At 44.4% G+C, this 24,725-nt stretch overlaps 1 protein-coding gene across 3 annotated transcripts in view; it reads left to right on the top strand.

The window, feature by feature from the left end:
• The window catches only part of ADCK5 (aarF domain containing kinase 5), an 80,124-nt gene that overhangs the window by 39,566 nt on the left and 15,833 nt on the right, over positions 1-24,725 (top strand). For all 3 annotated transcript variants that reach the window (XM_068128909.2, XM_068128911.2, XM_068128910.2), the window contains 6 exons: positions 6,946-7,086; positions 7,379-7,492; positions 7,916-8,047; positions 10,647-10,730; positions 17,837-17,918; positions 18,023-18,101. In XM_068128909.2, coding sequence (XP_067985010.2) covers positions 6,946-7,086; positions 7,379-7,492; positions 7,916-8,047; positions 10,647-10,730; positions 17,837-17,918; positions 18,023-18,101 — 632 coding nt within the window. The remainder of the gene's footprint in view (positions 1-6,945; positions 7,087-7,378; positions 7,493-7,915; positions 8,048-10,646; positions 10,731-17,836; positions 17,919-18,022; positions 18,102-24,725) is intronic.

Genomic DNA, 24,725 nt, shown 5'->3' with positions numbered 1-24,725 from the left:
GCATTATTTACAAGATTACGCTGATATCTACACTACGATCCAGGACCTGTTTTTGGAGGAACACATGCAGATGTTATGCATAGAGAGAGCGCGCTTGCCAACATCGATACACCAACCCACGAGTGCTCTGTGGCCGACGGCCTTTAATAACGTGCAGAGCACCCTTCCCGAGCATCAACAGCACCACCCCACCACCAATCGGTGCAGTCACCATTGTTCATTGGAATAAAAATAAATTCGACAACCCCTAACCCTGCAGGTGTCTCTTGCTCTTCTTGTGGTGCACTTGGTGGTGTTAACTATTAGTGGTTCACCTGTATGGCATAGGTGCCACGTTGATCCATAGGTCCATCCCCGGGTGGTGCTTGGCCGCAAACGAACTGCGGTCCATTGTGGGTGGCCACAAACATTGCGGTCCATATGGTGTATCGATCCCGGCAGCAAACAGCGAAAGTGCAGGCCCACAACTGCGCAGCCAGCACCTCTCTCTCCTCTCTCTCTACCCCAAAGCCAGATCCTCGGAGGTGGGAGACAAAAGAAGAAACAAGTGAGTAAGGTGGTAAGGGCGCAAAAGTGCACGCAATGTAAGGTGATGCACACTGGGGGCACATGGGAACCAGGTGAGACAGGTACGTTCCTACCGTATGCCCCCCCCCCCCACCAGGTAACCTACATGGCCCCTCCCTTACCCCTTACTGTATCCACACAACACAACACTACCCATAAACATCTACTTTACAAATCAACAAACATCCCTACTGTCTTCCCCGTTCCTCCCATATACCAAATTCGTCTTCTCTCCCTCCTAACCAATCAAATTTGCCATTTTCAACTCTCATCAAAATTTGCCATTTTCAACTGCACATCAAAATTTGCCATTACCAATTCATCATCAGTCCCTCCTAGGGAGGGAGAGATGGAATCACCCCAATGTCTCATCCACGTCGTGATGCGTCTCACAAATCCACAGCAATCTCATTTCCTGCAACAAAACAAAGAAAACACAGGTGTGGAGTCATCATCATCACCACAGGTAAGTGGCTGCGTATGGTGCGACAGGTTCATCAATCCTAACTATTTCCTAAATGACTTTAACAACTTTACACTACCCGGGGTCTTTCTCCGGCCAAACCATTGGCCCTCTTACACTATGGGTTCTAAAAACCAATTCCCATTGGCCAAACTGTGGTGCGCTTCAATTTGGGGTCTCACTCCCCCGATTCATCTCCCGGTGCCCTCGCACAATTTCTGGGCTGCGGCGTGTACCTCTCCCAGTGGGTCTACCCACCTGCACACCTCCACCACTGCAGTTGCCTCCGAGCTTACCTGCTCCTTACCCTAACCTAACTACCTGGGGAAGGCCCTCTGGCACTCTCCCCACTCGGTGCCCTCTCTGGCACTGGGCTACCCGGGTCCATCCTCCGGATCCTCGGGCCCCATCCACAACTCTACCGGCTCCCAGAGCCCACCTGCGGCCTCACCTGGCCGACATCCTCACAGTGGTGGAGTGCTCAACCAACTACACACACTAACAGGCTACACGCCCAGCCATTTCCACAACACTAATGCACCCATTCACAACACCATTCTGCAACCGCACCACAGATGCCAATATCCAACCACAATTTACCTGTAGCCTCTACCTAACACTTACACTACCCGCCCCGGGTACTCGTGAAAGGGGTCCACTCTTCCCCCATCCACACCTTCGCACCATGCACACCACTCCGTACCACTTACTCCACTCTCTCCACACAACTGTACCTGCACACCTGTGCTCTCACACCTGGTGCCACCTGCACCCTTCTCTCCCCAAGCGCATTCGCGCTGATCCACAACACTCACTACTCATACACTGCTCCACACACCTGTCCAGTTGCACACCTGTGCAATCACACTTGTTCAATCCTCACACACACAGCATCATCTCAGCTAACTACTCCCTTCTGAAACTTGCGCTTCCCAGTCGTCCCTTTAACTATTGCGCTCCCTCGTCATTATAATCCACACTAATCTACCTGCGTCCCCACTACAGGTATCAGTCACTAACTAACCTTAACCTTAACGTTACCTAAGGTCATCTTCTCTAGATCCCTACACACAATATCCTAACCCACCCGGGCTAGTTTTCACTGCCATACACCCCATAATCTAGTGCTCCTTTGCCCCCCACATGGGAAGGGTGGCAGGGATGCCATCCCACCACATCGGGGGTCTCTCACTACCAATTTTGCACATCAAATTTCAACAAATTAAAAATTTGCCAATCACTGCCCATCATCTGCCAATCACTACTGCCAATCCCTTGCCAATCATCAAATTTTGTTTTTCTCTAATTTTGGGTCCAAAACACTAACCTCATCTCCCAGTCTACTCACTAATACCTCTCGGTGCGCCAATCCCTGTCCAAAGCCCGGCTTCGTAAAGCCAAGCAATGGATGCTGGTTGTTTTGTGCCAGCGGCTGGATACGTCCGGCACTCGGTGCAGGGACGGGGGCTTACCCGTGCCGAGATCCCACACACCACCTCGGCGTGGAGCCATCCAATGCCCCGATCTAGACCTGCCGGCACGTCTCACCAAAAAGTGGTCGCCATGACGACCCTTTCTATCGGGCCGCCCGCTCCGCCTAGTGGAGCAAGGACGCGGCCGTTCAAAGCGAGGCCCAGCACGCACCGAGGGCCCGATTCGGCTAAAAGTCGACCTAACCTCTAACCCGTTTAATGTCGATGCTTCACCTGCATGCTTACACCCCGCAGCCCGTTCCTTGCTCACACATCCAGCCGTGCCCATGCTCCTCGTACCTTTCCTTACACACCCAGGTACACCCATTCCATTCACAGCCTTGGTCACACACCTGACCACCGAACACTTTGGCACACATTCGTTGCTCGCACACCTCACCAATACACCGCTTCGCGCCCCCTCCGCGGTCACCTCCTCTGTGACAATCACAGGTGTGCCCTCATTCACACACCCAACCACGTGCCTCACCACCAACTCCAGCGTGCATTCCCACTCACGCTCTACCATTCCAGGTGTGCATCCTTCCATCCCAGGTGTACATCCTCTCTCACCTGTCACAACTAACTCACGCTCCATGTCACTCTCACTACTTTCACCTCCATTCCTGACAGCGCACTCACCCTTACTCTTGACAGCGCACTCTTTCCCCATGCACCTGTCCGTTACACACCTTTCTCGCGCACACTCTCCCGTTACACCCTCTGTAACACTCACCACACCGCGCTTCCATGTGCCCCCTCGCACATGCGCTACGACCGACTCACTCTTGCCAGCACACTCACTCCTTGGCACGCACTTTTTCCTCACACACCCCAGAGTCGGACTTTCTCGCACACCTCCTCTTTCGCACACCAGACCTGTCGCACACTTCACCAACGGCCTCTCACGAACACCCGGGTCCATCTCGACCCCCAAGCTCCTTAAATCCCCTGGCGCATCATACGCACGACCATATTGGTCACCACTTACACCGGGTCCTCTTCCTCTTCGCTTCTCCTCCATCACCTGCGAATCCCTCATCCGGTTAATGAGCACATCATCACGATCCAAACACAGACTTTGGACCAATTCTTTTATCTCCTCTTTTATCTCTTTCTTATCCCCTCTCCGTCGCTTCTTAATTTCGCTCACCCCTTCTTCCACTTCTTCTAATTTGTGCTTCACCTCTTTTATTCCCCGGTACGTCTCCTCAAGCTCATCCTCTAAGGCTACCTTGACCGTTTCCAGGTGCGTCCTCACCTGCCGGTCCTTCGTCTCCATTACCTCTATCACCTCGTCCAACCTCGTTGTCAGTCCCTCACGTACCATCTGACATTCCCTCTTTGTCGCTATCAAGTCGTTTTTTATGTCGTTTTGTGTCGCTTTTAATCCTCCTAATACCGCAGTGTTCCTTTGAACCTGCTCCTTTACTTCTTTTTGTCCCTCCGTCAGCTGTTCCACCTCCTGCGTCAGGACCTCTATGCCCCCTTGTAACTTTACAGTCCCCTTTCTCACCTCCTTTTCCATGTGCTCCTTACAGTGCCTCACCTCCTCGCGCACTCCTCCGACCTCCTCACTCACTCCTCCTCTGATCTCCTCTCCCATCACTTGCATCTCCTGCCCAGATGCCACCCTCATCTGCTCCATTTCCTCCCTGTGAGCATCCAGTTTGGTTTCTACCCCCATTCTGACCCCCTCTATCTGCTGCTCCATTTGTTTAACTTCCCTTTCCGCTTGGTCCCTCATGTCCCTCAATTTGCCTTCCATACTGTTTTCTAACCCCTCTAACCCATTTTTCACTCCCTCTATCTGATTCTCCTGGGCAGCCATTCTATTTTCTACCCCCATTAACCCATTTTTCACTTCTTTTATCCCGTTGTCTAACCCCTCAAAATTATTGTCTAACTTCCCAAATTTCTTGTCTAACTCCTCAAAATTATTGTCTAACCCCTCACTGGTACCCCTCGCTTCGTCCCTCATTACCCCCATTTGCTCACTCTGAGCATCCATCCGGTTCCCCAACCGCTCACCCAATCGCTCAATTTGGCTCCCCATACTCATCTGTACAGCTGCCTGTAACTGCGCAATGAGGGCCTGCATGTCAATCGGCTGCATGTTAAAGCCCGCTGATACAGCCGGCTCGGCTACCGCACGCTCGTGCGAGGCGCCTTTTTGCGCGCCCGCTACTTCGTGCGTGACGGCGCTATTTTGCGAACCTGCCGCCCTCACTGCTTCGCTCTCCTCTTGTCCCTCAATTTGGTCCTGGATCGACCCTACCTCACTCTCCTTTACCGGACCCCAGCTGTCTTGACCCGCCATAGCGCGACTTTCAAAATTCGGTTTTTTATTTTATTTTCGTAAAACAAATTCAAATTTCGCCGTTATAATTTCGCGCGGGAAACGCGCTCCGAATCGATTCTACTTGTTACCAATTTGGGCCTAATAAATTTAGTCCCGGGTTCGAATTCCACTCCTCGACACCAATTGTTACAGACGTGGCTTGGATGTTATTTACCGAGCGGTTTTATGGTATGACCACGTCTGCACAAGTTACCCGATTGTGCCCGAACGTTTAGTCGCGCGATGCTGGCTCAATAAGAAAAAGAAGACACCCGGCTGGATTACAATAACACAATACGACACCAAGGGTTCAGTTCTCAAGACCTCCGGAGGAGATTATATTCGTACGGAAAGGTCAGATTACAGGGGCTAGAGTTATAATCACAGAAAGACAGGCACTTAGACACACTCTTATATTAACCCCGGACAGACGACAGACAAACGGGACAAGGCTGACTCACACGGGGGTTGATGAAAAGGACAGCGGGTATCGATGGCTCAAGGTGCACTCTTGGCTCAAAGCAGGGTCCAGTACGGTCCGGTCCGGTCCAAAGATGCGGGGAGGTATCGTCGCGCTGGGGGTGGCGGTGGCTTCTCTCTCCAAGCTGAGGCGCATCTGACGTCACATCCGGCGCGGGGCCGCGTATATCCGGCGGGGAGTGACACGCCCTCGGCTCGTTAGCTCCGCCTCGTGGAATCGGCACGTTGCTTCTCATTGGGTGCGTGCGGGGGGTTTACCAGGCTCCGCCCTTGACGAGGAGCTGACAAGGAGCCCCTTCGTGGTAACCCCGTGGAGCGCATGGTCTATGGCGCTAATCGAGCCGGTGTGAGGACGCATCCTCCCCCGCTCCGCCGCCATCTCCTCTGTTGTTGTTGTAATTGTTGGGGAATAAGATGGAAGGAGGTATGGGAAAGGTCCTAAACTCACTACTGATGCCATATAATCACATTCTGGTGCAACGAAGAGTCATAATTAATGGAGACGAGGCCTTAACTGACATAGAATAAGAATAACTAGGAAGATGTCCGAAAGTTGTCTACGTGTGGTGCGGTGGACCTGGGCACGACATTTAATGGGGGAATAAGGGGAAGGTCGGCTCTACTGATTGTTATTTACATGCAATGGGACTAGGGAATGGGGGATCGGGGAAAGTTGGGGAGTATTGGAGAAAATAGGGGAATATTTACAAGCGGATATGGAGGCCAAATTCCATATTCGCAACAATACATTGAACTGGAATTTGATCCTGAATTAATCTCACTGGTTGCATCATTACTAAATTGTGGCTATTCCCCCAATGCAGTCCCCTATACATTTGGGCAGGAATGTGTTATTTGTTCTGGGTTCCAATGCTAACTCTCCTTTGGGATATAATAGTGATGACTGGGATATTTAACATCCAACAATTAAAGCCAGCATTTGGGACATCCAGATCGATGTCTCTTGGAGGGACGGCACACACACTGATGCCTCGCTGTGCATGGTAGAACACAAGGATTGGAATTTATAGATTGGAATCCAAGATTCAAAGATTTGCAGAGTAGGCTGGGCCAAGATTCAAACTCGGCTACACATTATTCTATCCTGCCAGCCTAAGGGAAAAATGGAAAGCTCTAACATCAAGAGTAGCGGCTACGCACCTGCAACATGTGGTGTGGGATAATTGCCACACAGAGCAATGTAATGATTACAGGGGAAAGGAAGACGCTCCTATACCTGATATCAAAATAGGTGGAGAGGAGTCGGGAAGCATAAATACTTTCAAATATCTAGGAGCAAAACACCACAGAAGATGGAGAATCCAAAAATAAGCTCCATCAGATTAACCATCACAATTGGAAAACTTAGCAAAACTAAAAAGAAAATTAACCAATCGTCTTGCATATGACATCTTGCAGCTCACAGATTTAAGTCCAAGTTTGGAAAGCCAGTTGGTTAGATGACAAGAACAAGCAGAATCGATTTTGGTTCAGACCCGAATCCAGATCCGGCCTATCAGTGGGATACAAAACATAAACCGTTCGGCCTGGTGGAGGTATGTTCTCTACCGAGTGCCGTTCTAGTTTATCCCGTCACTTACAGTGCCCATGTTTGACTCCAGGTTGAAGCCTTGTTCCTCGAGGATTTCCAGATGAGCCCTCAAGAACTCTTCCAAGAGTTTCAGTACAAACCTTTTGCTGCTGCCAGCCTTGCTCAGGTTCACAAGGCCAAACTTGAGGATGGAACCCCAGTTGCTGTAAAGGTAAATTAAAAACATGGAACGTGTGGATTTACTTTCTTTGAAACCTGCAGCAATGTTTTCATCGCATTCCAGGTTTGATCGTGTTCCTTTAATTTTGGCTGAAAATGCCAAACCAAAGCCTTAAAATCCAATGTTCTTCTATCCAATAGTTCTGCTGATGCAGCTATTGATGTTTGTTCTTCCATTAGACATGTATTGCATTTACAACTGAGGCAAGTTCGATGAATGTTTCAGCAATTTTACAGAAACTCTGTCGTGTTCACTGAAGGTGCTCAGGTGTGTGGACTTGCAGGTGCAGTACATTGATTTGAGAGATCGCTTTGATGGTGACTTAAGGACATTGGAAGTCCTACTGGATCTCATTGCGTTCATGCACCCCAGCTTTGGGTTTCGCTGGGTACTCAGAGTAAGATCAAACTCACCAGTTCATGCCTTTGCTGCTTCTTAAGATCTAATCATGAACTTGGCCTTACCCCTTACCCCCTTGGTAACATGTTTTAGCCCTACCCCCCTGAAGTATAATTAGTTCTCCAATAGACTAATTTTGATAAGCCGAATCCCACATAAGTACCCGTCTTGTTGAGAAATACCAGTGAATGGGAATGCATCACATGTGACGAAAGTGATGAGGGTGGATGATGTGTGGAGGACCACAATTAACTGGATCATTTAATGTAGGAAGCACATATGCCGTTATTATTTGGATTCAAATCCTGAATAAAAAGTATTGCTTGGCTAATTAAAACCTTTTTTCCCCAATAAATATTTGTCAAAAAAGAAATGTTCTTGATCGACCTACCTTAATATCTCCTGCAATGTAACCTCACAGGATTTAAAGGAAACGTTGGCACAGGAATTGGATTTTGAGCATGAAGGCAGGAATGCAGAGCGCTGTTGTGTAGAATTAAAACATCTCAAGTTTGTCGTGGTGCCAAAGGTGCACTGGAAAAAGACAACCAAGGTAACAATACAACTTTGCAATTTAAGGTAAAGATAGGTTTTTCAGTGAATGTCAAACATTTATTTAGGTTTTTACCCCCATCAGAGGGTGGTGCATTTGGGTCCGTTTGTTAGTTCCTTTGTCTGTTTGTCTGTCAGCACATAATGTGCTGACGTGGGCCACCAACGCCACCTGGTGGTAGCCAGTATTACATGTTATCTTTTTTTCAACCGAGTACCTCCAAGTATTACAATTAGAATGTCGGTATGTCCATAAAGTATGTACTATTATGAATGGGAGTACGTGTATCAAGAACATGAGTGCATCTATTAAGTACGTACTATTAGAACATGCATATCTTACTGTAATTCACCAAATGTCCGTCTGTCCGTCCGTCCGTCCGTTCGAAGGTACCGCAAAAAAAGTATCAATTGATGATTGGAATTGAGTGAATACAATTACGATTTTGAATTCGCAATTGTATTCACCCAACCGTACGGAACTTCACATCAGGATTTAAATATTTGTTTATGTCATGAATGTTGTTAAAAGTTTATTTTTTATATTAATGCTATTTAATTTGTGATTGGAGTTGTGCTGTTTGGAATGAAAAAAGAGATATCGAGTTCAAGTGAATGACGAAATGCCGTGACGGTTTCTACTTTCTAAAGGTGAATTCGCAGATCGCCATATGCAGATTCGCCATTGACTGGGTATAGAACAACTGTACCCGTTTGTTTGCGAACGGGTACGTTTTTCATGGAAGTCCTTTACGAACTTGCTGTCCATGTCTGACGTGCGACTGAAGGTGCTTCAGGAATGTGGAATTTATTGGTTTCATGCTACAGCCTTCGCCGTTTCTGCATTGTCTGTTTGCTTCTGGCCTCCCACCCGTGCTTAGCACGGGTACCTCACTAGTGTCTATAAACTACCTAACGTGAGTATGTCTATAAAATGCATACAATTGCAACTTGAATCTCTACGATAAAACTGAAAACGTCTGTTTGTCCGCTGTATGAACATAACTTTACATCGTCAATGCATCGTCTACACATCGCACAAGCACATCAGCACACAAACACCATGCAAATCAACTCTCTGATTGATCTTGTTCCCCTGCGCTCGCGAAGCGAAAAGCGGGGTTAAGCATTCAGGTGCGTACATGTGCCGTGTGCCGTGTTTGCATTTTAAAAATTCATTTTCTTGGCAACCATTGGTCCGATTGACATGAAATTTTCACCATAGGAGGGCCTCCTCCTCTAGAATATGTTAATGCTCATTATGATGTCATAGGTCACGTGGTACAGGCGCCATCTTGGAAAAACTTCGCACTTCTATATCTCTGAAACCACTCCATGGAAAAAATTGAGACCTGGCTCATTGTCAACTGCTCCCCATAGGGAATAAGATATGTTAATGATGATATCATCGGTGTCTTCGTTATGATGTCATAATTCGACAAATACAACACTTATCCATCCAATCATTATTTTAAAAATTTCAGCAACTGTTGGTCTGATGGACACGAAATTTTCACCATAGGAGCACCTCCTGCTTTAGAATATTTTAATGATAATCATGATGTCATAGGTCATGTGGTACAGACACTACCTTGGAAAAACCGAAAAATGTTGCACCTCTACATCTCCAAAACCACTGCATGGAAAAAAATTGAAACATGCCTCATTGTAAAGAACTCCTTATGGGGAATAGGTGTTCTTAACCATGACGTCATTGGTGCCATAGTTATGACGTCATAATTCGACAGGGACAACGCTTGGTCTGATCAGTTTGAAATGTATCGAGTGTGATCTATGCAACAATTATATTAGAGAATATAAATTTATGATGTCATCGCTCACGTGGTCTGGTAGCCATATTGGATCAAAGAAAAAAAAATGTTCAAAAACAGAAGAGTTGGCTCGCAACAAGTTGACTGTGCAGGGTAAGAATTCTATGAATACCATCTAGTTATGTGCTGTTTTGCATGCTTGCATCATGTTGAGCTTTAACTTGGTATTAGAAGAAATCAATGAAGTGAAAAGGTGAGGTCGATGGTTTTATGCAGGTAATTTTTGTAGGTAAAATTTTTTTGATGTAATTGCAGACAAACTTGGGAGAAAGGGTTAATGGAAACGGAAGGCAGTGTTTGGAAACTATCGAAGCATTTAGGAAAAAGAAATATTGAGCTTGGCAGCTTCATAAAAGAATGAACACGTCATTTATCCATTTGGACTCCTCAGGAAAGTGACGTAACTGCAACGGACATTATTCATTAAACCTCTCCATCTCACATGGAGTCCCCTTCCCCTCCACAGTACGAGCTAGGTGCAAACACACTGGGCATGTGTCCTGTGAGGTGGTTGAATGGGGGGCTGGTTGAGGGAATGGGGTTGCGAAGGGGAGGGGGGGGCGAGGGGAAGAGCCCCTTGGCTCATAACTTATTTTCAGTGTGAAAGAGGTATGAAGGAACCAATTTCCCTTCGGCTAGTGAAGAGGTGAAATTCCCCTCATTCTAGGAATCCATAAGGCTTGCAAGAAATTAAGAAAATGACATATTTGTCTAAAAATATCCGAATCATATTGAGAGTGCTGTGTATTGTCTGTGCCTGGAATGCAGCGCGTACTGACAGCAGATTATTGTGATGGATGCAAAGTCACAAATATTGCTGATATTTCCAAGCAAGGACTCAGTCTACAAGATGTAAGTGAACAAAGTTTGTATGCAGACAATTAATGTACTGATCAGAGGATATACATACAGGGTGTTTCAAAAAGATTGATACAACTTTCACTTCCTGCCATTTCTTTGTTTTTTGACCTATACCGGTTTCCTTTTCAGGGTTTGGTGGTGTTATCGTGGTATTTGTTCCCTGGGATTTCTAGCTCCGAAGCTCTACTATGCCATTGCCAGTGGAGCAGAAGACAAAAGTGGTGGCTCTGTGGTATAAGACTAAATCATATCTAGACACCCGCCGGAGTTTCTGCCGGGAATACGACCTCAGAACATGTGATGGACCCACAAATTATGCCATTCAACATATTGTGAAACATTTTGAGCACAAGGGTACAGTGTACAGTGCACAACCAGAGCAAGGGCAACAGTGGCAGGCCAGCATCAGTAACCAAGAGCCAAGCCAACATCGACGCCGTACGGGATTCTGCAGTGGACAGTCCCAAGAAGTCCCACCGCCGGCGCTCCCAGGATCTGGACATCAAATCAACATCAGTCTGGCGTATCCTTACTAAGGAACTTAAGCTTTTCCCATACATCATCTCTATTTTGGCATAAACTGAGTCAGCATGACATGAGAAGGAGACTTGATATGTGCATTTGGCTCAGTGACAGGATGGAGCAGTACCCAAACGGGATCAACCTGATGTGGTTCAGTGATGAAGCCCATTTCCACTTGAACGTTGCCATCAACAACCACAACAACATTTTCTGGGGGGCAGAACCACCGGAGACCTACAGGAAAGTTGGACATAACTTTGGAGTCAGAATCAATGCCTGTCTGAACCATGGAGGGGCACACATCGAGAACATCAATTACAAGGATTTTGCGTAAATGCCAATTTCAGACCTTGGGCTCTCACTAACTCTAGCAGTGACTTACTGCAATAGCAATCAGTGATAGAAAATACCGTTTCATAAACTTTCAAGAAATGTTTGGTTCACGTTCCTGATGTTTCTGTTTCTTCTATCTCCCAATGATGAAGAATCACTTAAAAAATAAATGTGACTGGCTCTGGCAAAAGCAGACACTTGGGGGCATTTCTCTTTGCGAGAAAAAGCCAAAGGAGTCAAAATATGATCACAGGGACAAAATTGAGATATTTATATGGATGTAAAGAGTAACTTCTCTAGATTATTATGCACCAAAACATTTTTCCAAGAAACAACAGAAAAGTTGTGAAATTCGACGAAGAATCTAAAATGTCATTCTCAAAATGTGCTCAGAAAGTCACGAAATCGCGAAATTTCGATGTTTTACTACGAGCCATACATCGTAATTCGAAGGAGATCCCTGACATACATGTTTGGTATGAATGAAAAGCTCTACGTGTGCACATTCTTTGTGCGTGTGAACTGTATTGTGAACTTTGAACCTAATTAACTCCATTGTTTAAACGAAAATATAATTGTCATTAAAATACCATAACTTCGTTAATTTTCATCCAATTAACATAATGTATATATCAAATGAAAGCGAAAAGCATGGGGAAGAGATGATATCAAAATCTCAATTTTGATTTTTGCCCCCAAGTGTCTGCTTTTGTCAGAGTCAGTCACAAATAATTCTCATATCCGAATCCATATTCATATCTTCACCAGAATCGATTCTTCCTTGTCAGACACCCAACCGGTCCACCAAGTTTCGTCCAAATCCGTCCATAACTTTTTGAGATATACTGATAAGTATCGTTTTTGGCCCTATCTCCCAATGGTGAAGAATCGCTTAAAAAATTCTAGTAGCCGGATATGAATCCGGATCTTCGCCAAAATCTAACCATTTCGTCGGTGTCACACACACTATATCTCTGCCAAATTTCGGCCGATCCGTCACAACTTTTTGAGATATTTTGTTCACAAACGGACAGACAGACAGACAGAGGTGAAAACATAACCTCCATCCACCTTTGGTGGCGGAGGTAATAGCCCATTTACGGTTTTTTTTATGGCGTAGAGCAATGCTGTCTGGGACAGCGTTTGTCTGTCCATATTTTGTGCATATAGAAAGTCTACACACCCTTTCAATATTTTTCATCTTTTATTGCCTGGAATTAAATTGCATTAAATATGACTTTTTCCACCTTTATTTACACATCATAACGCACAACTTCTAAGTGAAAAACAATTTCAACAAATTTCAGAAAATTAATTAAAAATAAAAAACTAGATTATCTTGGTTGAATAAGTGTCCACCCCACTGAGTTAATACTTGGACGCACCTTTTACAGCAATTACAGGTGTGAGTCTGTTGGTTAGGTCTCCATTTATCCACCACTTAGATGGCCACCACTCTGAATATCACAGGCGTGCTTTGAGCTCTCCACGGCATCGAAGTTTGAGTGTTTTCCCATTCTTGTCTTTGTCAAATTTCCACTGGTTATTTTGCTGTGTACGTGTTATTGTGTGTTTCTAGTTGGTGTTGGTTTGTGGTTCGTACAAACTTGTGTGTAGTTAATCGTTTTCTGGGTCGTACCTCGTGCGCGGCCTGGTGACTTGGGGCTTCCCTCCCCCCGTCGGTGTTTTGTCGGTTTGGGTTATTTCCTTCGCTGTATTGCTTGTTTCTTTTATTTTGTTTTCTCCCCCTCACCTCACCTCCCGAGACAAAGAATTCAATATTGATTCTTTCTCTCCTCCCGGACACGTGCTTGTTCGCTCTCCTCCTCGTCTCGGCTTGTGCCCCGCCCCCTGTATCTCGTTTTCTGACGCCTCTGCTCCTTCTTTCTCAAATCCACGTTCTCGCTTGGAGACTTTTCCCGGATTGTTTTTCATGGTTTTCATGGTTCTGTTTGGATATTGTTGGAATATGTTTAATCCGCAGCCGTGATGCTGACGCCCCCTCCCTCCCCCCCCCCCCCCCCCCCCGAATTTCCATGTTTTAAACGTTTCCCAGTGTGTACCCTGGTCAGAATAGGTACACCGTATCCCTGCGTGTCGTAAGAGACGACTAAGAGGGTTGGCGTCAGGAAGGGCATCCGGCCATAAAAACATTGCCTCAAAAAGAGAACCATGACAATTACAACTACATATGGGCAGGGTGCAGCCCGAAGTGGAGATCGGTTTCTGAGGTTTGGGACATGGAATGTAGGGACAATGACAGGGAGATCAGGAGAAGTGGTGGAAGTATTGATCAGAAGAAGAGTGGACATATGTTGTGTGCAAGAGACGAGATGGAAGGGAAGTGGTGTGAGAATGGTGAAGGGTAGGCAGGGACAGAAATACAAGTTTGTGTGGCAAGGGTGCCCGGAGGGCGTGAATGGTGTTGGTGTCCTGTTTTCTGAGGAGTTTGTAGACAGTGTGGTGAGTGTGACGAGAGTGAGTGATAGGTTGATGATGGTGAAAATGATGATTGGAAAGCTCTTGGTGAACGTCATCTCGGGATATGTTCCGCAGGTTGGTCGAAGCGATGAAGAGAAGGACAAGTTCTGGTGTGCGATAGAGAAGCTGATGGAAAACGTGAAAGATGAGGAAGTTGTTGTGGTGGGAGGAGACCTGAATGGACATGTGGGAAGGAGTATGGATGGTTTTGAGGGAGTTCATGGGGGTTACGGATATGGTGTGAGAAATGGAGAAGGTGAAAGGATTTTGGAGTTTGCTGATGGAGCTGATTTGTTGATTTGTAATACTCAGTTCCAGAAAGAGGACAATAAGCTTGTTACATACACGTCAGGTGGGTCGACGACAACCGTTGACTACCCTATGGTGCGTAGGCGAGATAGGGGGCACCTCCGGGACACAAAGGTGATCCCGGGGGAGGAGGCTGTTTCACAGCACCACTTGGTTGTCTGCGACATAAGGGTGAAAAGTGCGAGGAGAGCTCGGCGGGTGAAGTACCAACCGAGAATGAAGGTGTGGAGGTTGAAAGAGGTGACAGTAAGGGAGGCATTAAAAGAGAGGCTGAGTAGGGTAGAGGATGATGTGGTTGAGCTTGAAAGTGGTTGGATGTCAATGAAAGCTAGTCTGTTGGGAGCCGTTGGTGAGGTATGTGTGGATGGACAAAAGGACCACCGAGGCACTCGGAAACATGGTGGTGGGATGTTGAAGTTGGAAAGAGGATTGACGAGAAGAGGAAGAAGTTCAAAGAGTGGCAGAAGGCGAAGGGTACGGGAGCAGAAACAGCAGAGCATGAAAGTTATAAGGCAGCCAGGAAGGCTGCAAAGAAAGAGGTAGCAAAGGCGCAGGAGGCATGTAGGAAAATGTTCGGAGAACGCTTGGATTCAGAAGAGGGTCAGAAAGCAGTATTCAGGATTGCAAAGCACATAGCGAAAGAGAGGTGTGATGTGATGGGGGTGAGTTGCTTGAAGGATGAAGTGGGACAAATCGTTGTCGACCCAGATGGAATTAAAGGAAGATGAAAAAGATATATGGAAATGCTGTTGAATACAGAGAATGAATGGGATGGCAACATAGAGAGTAACCCAGTTTTAGGACCGGCAGAGAAGATAACTGAGAAGGAAGTTGAGGAAGCGATAAAAGCAATGAAGAGTGGAAAAGCGGGAGGGCCGACGGGAGTTGTGGGAGATATGTTGAAGGCAGCAGGAAGTTGGGGTGTGAAGAGAATGACAGAGATCTGTAATCTGGTGGTGAAAGAAGGCCGCATTCCAGTGGATTGGGAACTGAGTACCCTCGTCCCTCTATACAAGGGGAAAGGTGACCCTCTGGAGTGTGGCTCGTACCGAGCGATAAAGTTATTGGAGCATGGAATGAAGGTATTGGAAAGGGTGTTGGAGAGGAGGATAAGGAAGAAAGTGAAGATCGACGAAATGCAGTTTGGATTTATGCCAGGAAGAGGAACGACAGATGCGCTTTTCATTGTGATGCAGTTGCAGGAGAAGTACATGGATAAGAGGAAGAAGTTGTTTTTTGGGTTTGTTGATCTGGAGAAAGCATTCGATAGGGTTCCACGCAAAGTATTGACATGGGCATTGAGGAAGTTAGGAGTGGAGGAATGGTTGATCAGAGTAGTGATGGCAATGTACAAAAGAGCGTGCACAGCTGTAAGGACGAAGGACGGGAACAGTGGTGAGTTTGAGGTGAAGGTGGGAGTGCATCAGGGGTCGGTACTAAGTCCACTACCATTTGTAGCTGTGATGGAGGTGCTGGCTCAGAACGTAAAGGAGGGTTTACCGTGGAAGTTGTTGTATGCAGATGATCTGGTGTTGATTGCGGAAAGTATGGATGGACTGAAGGAAAAGATGAACAAGTGGAAGGAATGTATGGAGACAAAAGGTCTGAAGGTGAATATCGGAAAGACAAAGGTGATGGCAAGTGGTAAAGCATGTGCTGAGGTGGAAAGAACTGGGAAGTGGCCGTGTGCTGTGTGCAGGAAGGGTGTCGGAGTGAACTCCATTCAATGTACAATGTGTGCTGAGTGGGTTCATCAAAAATGTAGTGGTCTGAGAGGGTCATTTACCAGTGTGGCAACTACATTCAAATGTAAGGTGTGCACAGAGGGAGCTGCAGATGGAGGAAATGTTGAGTTGGATCTTGGAGACGGAGTGAAGCTGGACGGTGTGAAAACATTTTGCTACCTCGGAGACATGCTGAATGGAGAAGGTGGATCAGACTCGGCAATGGTTGCTCGAGTGAGATGTGCATGGAAGAAGTTTCGGGAACTGAGTGGCGTGCTGATGAGGAGGGGAGTGTCGTTGACGCTGAAGGGAAAGGTGTATGCTGCATGTGTGAGAAGTGTTATGATTTATGGGAGCGAGACATGGGTCATGAATGTAGAGCAGCAATGAAGGGTGGAAATGCGAATGGTTCGGTGGATGTGCGGAGTATCGTTGAGAGAGAGGAAGACAAATGATGAATTGCGAAGGATGATGGGACTAGAGCCTGTGATTGATGCTGTGAAGAGGAACAGGTTGAGATGGTTTGGTCATGTGTTGAGGAAGGATGAAAGTGACTGGTTGAGCAGAGTGATGGAAGTTAATGTAGAAGGAAGTAGAGGACGGGGAAGACCGAGAAAGACTTGGCTAAAGATTGTGGAAGAAGAAATGCGGGCAAGGGGGTTAACAAGGAGAGATGCAGAAAATAGGGCAAAATGGAAAAGATTGTCATGGGGACCGCAAGGCTAACCCCCGCTCTAGCAGGGAAAATGGCCTTAAAATGCATGTTGTTGTTGTTGTTGTTGTTAGATGGCCACCACTTTTGCATTTGTAATATCTAAAGAGCACGTTGGACTTACAATGAACCTGAGGATGTTAATCTGCCATTATCGTTCTTTTCCTGCCTTTATTGTAATAACATTGTTTCCACCTGTGTATAATAACATTGTTACTCCTGCTACCAAAGGTGGACGAAGGTTGTATTTTCACCCCTGTTTGTCTGTCTATCTGTGAGTAGCATATCTCAAAAGTTAAGGACGGATTCGGACAATACGTCGTGAACAGGTTGAGTGTGTGACGAGGATGAATTGATTCGATTTTGGTGAAAATCCGGACGTGATAATTTTTAAAGTGATTCTTCACCATTGAGTGATGTGGCCATAAATTATATATAGCATGATGTTTCAAAAACTTCTGGACGGATTATGACAAAACTTGGTGGACGAGCTGGGTAGGTGACAAGAACAAGCTGATTAGATTTTGGTTAAAGTCTAGATGCAGATCTGGCCTATCCTTGGGACATAAAACATAAACTAGAACGCCACTCAGTAGAGCGCATACTCCCGCCGTGGGTGGCCGCTGCTGAGCCCTATCTTCCAATGGTAAAAAATCCTTCAAAAAATTCCTGGATCGGGAATAATATCCTGAGCTTCACCAAAAACTAATCAATTCTTCCTTATCCCAAGGGCAATCATCCCACCAACTTTCATCCAAATCCGTTCAGAACTTTTCCAGATATCTCGTTCACAAACACACGAACACACACACGGACGGACACGATCGAATGCATTACTCCCTGGGGGGGGGGGGGGGGGAGTAAATATTCAGGCTGATGGAGGTATGAATTCTACCGAATGCCGTTCTAGTTTCTTCTTGTGTTTGAGCTGATGATTACAGCAATTGAACACTGGATGATTAGCCATAAACTTTGAAGGATTGCCACATAGCTTGCTAACTCTCTGTACTTTACAGGTGGCAGACAAGCTAATTCGGGCATTTGCCGAACAAATCTTCACGACAGGATTTATTCATGCAGATCCTCACCCTGGAAATGGTAAACTTTTGGAAGGATATTTCCTGTCTCTTCTTTGTCTGTCTTGTATGTCTGTTTTATGCCGTGTTTCAGTGCTGTGAAACAATCTTCCTGTGCCACTGCAGTGCTGGTGAGAAAGGGGAGCGATGGAAAAGCTGAACTGATTCTTCTTGATCATGGATTGTATGAATGCCTTTCAGAAAGGTATGCTAATAGTATGTAATACTGTAATTCATTCGCTTCCTTCTGTCAGTATGACATGAACTTGATACCGTGAAATGGGGGTGAATAGGGACAGCAAGGTGAATAGGGACACAAACTGAAAAAAAGTTCGGAAACTTTTTTCGCTGAAAATTGATAACCATACTGATTTGTTGATATTTGGGTTGAAAGTGTTCTCTTGTTTTTTTAAAGCAACTTATAGTCCCTATTAACCCCATTAACCTATTAACCTATTATATATTGAGTACCAGCTTGCTGGGATGAATGATCCCGGTGTGTACCCCGGTTTAGAATAGGTACACTGTATCCCTGCACATCGTCAGGGGCGACTAAGGGTTGGCGCCAGGAAGGGCATCCGGCCATAAAAACATTGCCTCAAACAGGGAACCATGATTGTCATGGGGCCCACAAGGCTAACCCCCGCTCTAGCGGGGAAAATGGCCTTAAAACGATCATTCATTGATTCATTCAGTCCCTATTAACCCCATATATGGGTTAAATAGGAATAAATAGGATTTTTATGGCTGTCCGTATTCACCCCGTTTTACGGGTGAATAGGGACAGTCACTAATACCAAAAAAAAATAATCAAGAAATAGGGACAATTTGGAGAAACTTTTTATCCCATATTTTTTTTCATTGGCACCGTGGTTTATATTATGGGTGCATATTATGTGCATCCATCTGAGCTATCAATTTAGCAATAAGTTGGAAACTCAGGATTGTTTATTGATTATTTTTTTTTGTATTAATGACTGTCCCTATTCACCCGTAAAACGGGGTGAATTGGGACAGCCATAAAAATCCTATTTATTCCTATTTAACCCATATATGGGGTTAATAGGGACTATAAGTTGCTTTTTAAAAAAACAAGAGAACTCTTTCAACCCAAATATCAACAAATCAGTATGGTTATCAATTTTCAGCGAAAAAAGTTTCCGAACTTTTTTTCAGTTTGTGTCCCTATTCACCTTGCTGTCCCTATTCACCCCATTTTACGGTAGTCAACCCATTGCTTTACTTGTCTGACATCTGAACATTTATCAGTCGTAGCACAAAGGCCACTCTTACAAACACTATCATAGACTTTATATTGCATGAGGAATACAAAAGAGGGATAAAACGACTTCATCATCTTCCCTTGAGCACCTTATCAGTATGCCCTTGAGATGTGTTGCTAATGTGGTAACATAGCGAGGCTTATACTCTAAAGTCTAATGTAAGGTAGTCTGGTCTCGATTTCTAAAAATAACCTGCACGTATTTAAGTTGTCATTCTCTGCTCATTGGACATTCTCTGCTCACAGAACGACTTTAGCATGTATTACCAAGCCTGTTAAATTACCGGCATTTCTTTTATGCTTTCATCCTGAACAAAAGATCCAATATTTTAATAAGAAGACGTCATGCAGAGCACGATACTTGCAAAATCCACTCCCCCCCACCCCCAAAAAGTTGCCATGCATACATCGAATTGTCCATTTCATTAAGATTAAAATTGAAGATCTTGATCAAAGCCTGCGTCAATCGGATTAAAATTGATGATTTTTCAGATGAAAAATGATTTTTTATTATTTTTTATGGGATATTGCCCGCCACAAAGCCAGAAGGCCACTCGAGGTGGGGGCTACACAAAGAAAACAAAAGCATAATAACCAGCCCCATGGATTTAAACAAGACAAATGTAAAAAGCTGTCTCTTCACAGAACAAAAAGGGTTGGGAGGGGTGAACTCGTCTGCTTCGAGACAACAGTGTCTCTACCCACATTTTTGGTAGACTGCCGACCAAGACTAACGAGCCCAACCCACCCGGGTTTAAATCAGAGTTGTCCTTCTCCCAGGCAGACTGCCGTCCAAGGCTAACGAGTTCCACCTACCCGGAGCAAGCCTGGTTTTAAGGCGCCAGACACCAGACTTTCACACCTCCGCATTTAGTTTAAAAAAATGGGTCGGCACGAGAAGCCATGCCGTAGGAGTTTGATTAGGAGAGGCTATCTGAGATGCAGACCATATGGGATATTTTATGGATGAGGAGTTGCTCAGTTCTCCACCACCATCCCGGTCATTCCTAACCCTTTGACCAAATGATATTAGAAGTTTCACCTTCAGTTGACCTTTGACCTTTTGACATTTAAATAGTTGGGTTCCCATTTGAGTGATGCACTATGTAATTGCTGTTTAAATTTCAAGTTAATAGGATAGGATTCTAGGATTTTCATATTTCAAGTCACATGACATGAATAATATGATTTTCAAGTCAAGTGATAATTTTTCATAAGAAAATTGATGATTTAGACGTTTGACCTTGAGTTTACCCTTGACCTTTTGACCTTAAAAATAGTTGGTTTCCCAATTTAGTGACTCAATATGCAAATGCTGTTCAATTTTCAAGTCAATCGGATGAAAACTGACTTTTAGAAATTCGACCTCAAGATGACCTTTAACCTCAAAATCAATGGGTTTTCCCTTGTGACCAACTCTATCATCTCTTTAAAATTGTGACCTGTAGGTGATTGACAGATGGACAAACAGACAGAAAAACGCACAAGACCAACCAATACACTTGAAAAATCTTCAATTTTGCAAGTAATAAGAAGCAAAATAATATAATGTGGGAGGGATTGTATTCAAGCATCTAAGGCAAGGAGTCACAGTCAATCCTGCATTCAAGAGTCTTAGTTAATCTTGCACTGCCTCCAAAAACTCATACTCCCCACATCATCCTGGTCATTTAAAAGTTTTAGGCAATCATGTGATGTCACTAGAGTCAAGCTTACTTATTTTATGTAGTTATTGTTACTCCTGTTGATAATAGTCACGTCACTGTTGATCATATATAATCCTGCAGATGGATGTAGTTGTTTCGGCAGCATCTCCTAACGACTCCCTTGTTATTCAGAGTTACTCTCACATCATACTGTTGCTGTTAACCATGCTTATTCCCTCCATAGGTCATAGTTACTCTTGATTTTTACCCCGGGCACGTGAAGCGAAAAGCAGGGTTAAGCAATTGTCTCACTTCTGTCTGTCCCTCCGTTCGTCCATCCGTCCATCCACAAACATTAGTTCATGATCGAGGAACAACTTGATTTCAATTGAATATTATATTTTGAACACAAATCGGAACATGAACCTGTAGTTTAACAGTGCTTTGGCTCTGGATTTGTCTTGATCGCAAATGCACAGAGATGAATGAGATAATATTTTTGATATATCGAGCTGCCTGGCAGTCAAACAAAATTGGAAATCATTCCAAACAGGAAATTACTGTTTTTTGGGACATCATAAAGGACACAAATAACAGAAATGACAAACTAATTAATGTAACATGTTAAATAAGGTGGTGTAAAAGACACTGCGTCAACGGCGGGAAACCTCCTGAATTACATTTTTTATATACGACCTTTGCAATGCTTTTTAAAAAAACTTAATGGTATAATTGAACGCTGTAAAACACAAATCGCCTTATTACTGCTTCAGAAAGCTCCAGTTTAGCAGTACTTGGACATGTTAAATAAAGTGGTGTATAAGACTGCATCAATGGTGCTAAACTTCCAGATTTTTTTTATACGACATTTAAAATCATTATTTTATTTCAATTGAATTATATACATAAACACTATTGGGTAATGTGTTCTATGAACTCTATAGTGGTCAAAGTTATACCGACCATCAGCTGTACTTCCTCTCTTCTTGGTTCATATTCCCACTTTTAGTCATACTTTTTAACCAAAGCAGGTGTAGTCATGTTTTACCCCCTGGTAGTAAACTTATTCCTTTTGCTTCTTTCTTTATATTTCCATAATACTCTATTTGTCATTGTTTCCTCTGGGTGTACTTCCTCAACTTAACTAGCTGTTGTAGTTTTTATTCTTCACTTTTACTGAAAATGTAATGTCCATCACTTACCTTGATTTATTCTTCTCTTGCTATAATCACTCCCAACCAATCTCTTTCTTATCTCCTTTAAAATCTCAACTGCAGTATCTATCAACAACAGAAGTGACTAGATGGTATTCATAGAATACTTACCCCGTGCAGTCGACTTGGTGCGAGCCAACTCTTCTGTTTTTAAGGGTTTTTTTTCCTTTGATCCAATATGGCTGCCAGACCACGCCACCGATACAAACAACAACAACAACAACAGGCATTTTAAAAGGCCATTTTCCCTGCAAGAGCGGGGGTTAGCCTTGCGGTCCCCATGACAATCTTCTCCATTTTGCCCTATTTTCTGCATCTCTCCTTGTTAACCCTCTTGCCCGCATTTCTTCTTCGACCATCTTTAGCCAAGTCTTTCTCGGTCTTCCCCCTCCTCTACTTCCGTCCACATTCATTTCCATCACTCTTCTCAACCAGTCACTTTCATCCTTCCTCAACACATGACCAAACCATCTCACACTGTTTCTCTTCACAGCATCCATCACAGGCTCTATTCCCATCATCTTTCGCAATTCATTCATCAGACCACGCCACCGATGACATCATAAATTTCCATTCTGCAATGTAATTGCGTAGATCACGCTCAATAAATTTCAAACTGATTGATTGAACTAAGCGCTGTACTTGCCAAGTTATGACGTCATAATAAAGGCATCAATGATGTCATCGTTAACAGCACTTATTCTCCATGTGGAGTTTTTTTTACAATGAGCCACGTTCCATTTTTTTTTCCACGGAGCGGTTTTGGAGATATAGAGCTCCAAAGTTTTTTGTTTTTTTCCAAGATGGTGCCCGTACCATGTGATGAATGACGTCATAATTATCAATAAAACTTCTACAGGAGTAGATGTATACTATGGTGAAAATCCCGTGTCAATCGCCCCAACGGCTGCCGAGAAAATGAATTTAAACAAGATGGTGCCCATATTACGTGACGTATGATGTCATAATTATCACTAAAAATTATACATGAGTAGACGCATACTATGGTGAAAGTTTCGAGTTTATCGAACCAACGGTTGCTGAGAAAGTGAATTTTTCAAATGCAAACACGTACGAAATATGTATGTACGCATCCGATCGCTTAATCCCACTTTTCGCTTTGCGAGCGGAGGGTAATGAGATATCATGTTCACACACAAACACACAAATAGGCTCACAAACAAACAGACAGACAGACAGACAGAGGTGAAAACATAGTCTGGGATCCGAGGCCTGGAAATGTGTAAAAAAGTGATTTTGAAGTGACACCCCTGCTATAAAATGTTTGACCCCTAGATCATGTCTGTGGGGGTGTTAGCCACCAGAAAAGTGACTTTAGCAAGGGAGTTTGGATTGCGCGAATTCTGTAGGGACATTTTTTAACTTGGGGCGTCAACTGTAAAAAAGTAAGAAATTTAGGGGTAGGGGAAGTTCAATTGACCATATATCCCATAATACAGGGGTGAGTGCAACAAATTACCACTCATTCTTTTTGTTATAAAGTTGGCTTTTATATGAAATATGATTCAACGTGATTGGACCATCCATGAGGTCAGCAGAGGTCAAAAGGTCACGGAAAGTGGGTTAAGCTGAAAATTTAGCTCCTTTATCAAATAATTCACATATGTATATGTCACAATATGTTCTTTGCATCCCTCTACTGTTTCTGGCCTATATTGATCGTAATAGTGATGGTTTACTGTGGTGGTTGATGCTTTTCATCTTTTGAGTGGTGCTAGTGATTATTATGCTACATTTGTTTCAGCAACTTGCTTCACTCTTGCTGATCTTTATGATTACTATCGATCTTCAGCCTCCCTAGCTGGAGCAAGCTTCCTTCTTGTCAATTATTATTTACGTAACAAACATACAAACATACATACAGAGAAAACAAAGATTGGTTATGGACCATTGCTTCCACAAAACCCAACCAACGCAGATGTAGTCCAGACCTCATTGGACTACTTTGTCTCCTTGAGTCTTAAGATGGGTCAGGCTAAGACGGTGGTGACTTGTGACCAGGCGATATATGACATAGTAAAGGGGTTGTTTAGGAAGGAATCGGAAAAGTACAAAGATGTTATTGTTCGACTTGGAGGATTCCATATTGCCCAGAACTTCTTGGGATCTATTGGATTTTTCATAATGGAGAGTGGCATAGAGGACATTCTGGTTTCTAGTGAAATCTGTGGTCGAGGTACAGCCAATAAAGTCATGGCAGGAAAAGATTATTATAAGATGGTCCGTTATCATTCATGGTTGAGTGAGGCATTGTTCATGCTGAAGTGGGAGGCATTTGAGAAATGGCTGTTGTTCGAGAAGACTGAGGAGACACTTTCTTTGCTTTCGTCTCTGCTTGAAAGTCTTAGAAATGCCTTTGACAGGAAAGAGAAGGACGAATTTGCTGCACTCATGAAGGAAGTCATGAAATGCCTAGAGTCACTGGAGTCACTCTGGGGAGATTTTGAGAAGGGATTAGGAGTGACAGCCCATCTTTGGAGCATGTACATAGACATGCTGCTTATCCTAAGGCGTTACATCCATGCTGAGAGAGCTGGGCTGTGGCAACAGCACTTACAAGAGGTACAGAATATGCTACCCTATACCTTTGCTTCCGGCCATAGTAAGTACATGTCCTGCCTTCCGATCTATCTCAGTGAGATGCAAAAGCTTCCAGAAACAGCACC

The sequence above is a fragment of the Myxine glutinosa genome, chromosome 9, assembly GCF_964187855.1.
Source record: "Myxine glutinosa chromosome 9, kmMyxGlut1.1, whole genome shotgun sequence".
Classification (NCBI taxonomy): domain Eukaryota; kingdom Metazoa; phylum Chordata; class Myxini; order Myxiniformes; family Myxinidae; genus Myxine; species Myxine glutinosa.
This window is presented reverse-complemented; position numbering and strand designations above follow the sequence as displayed.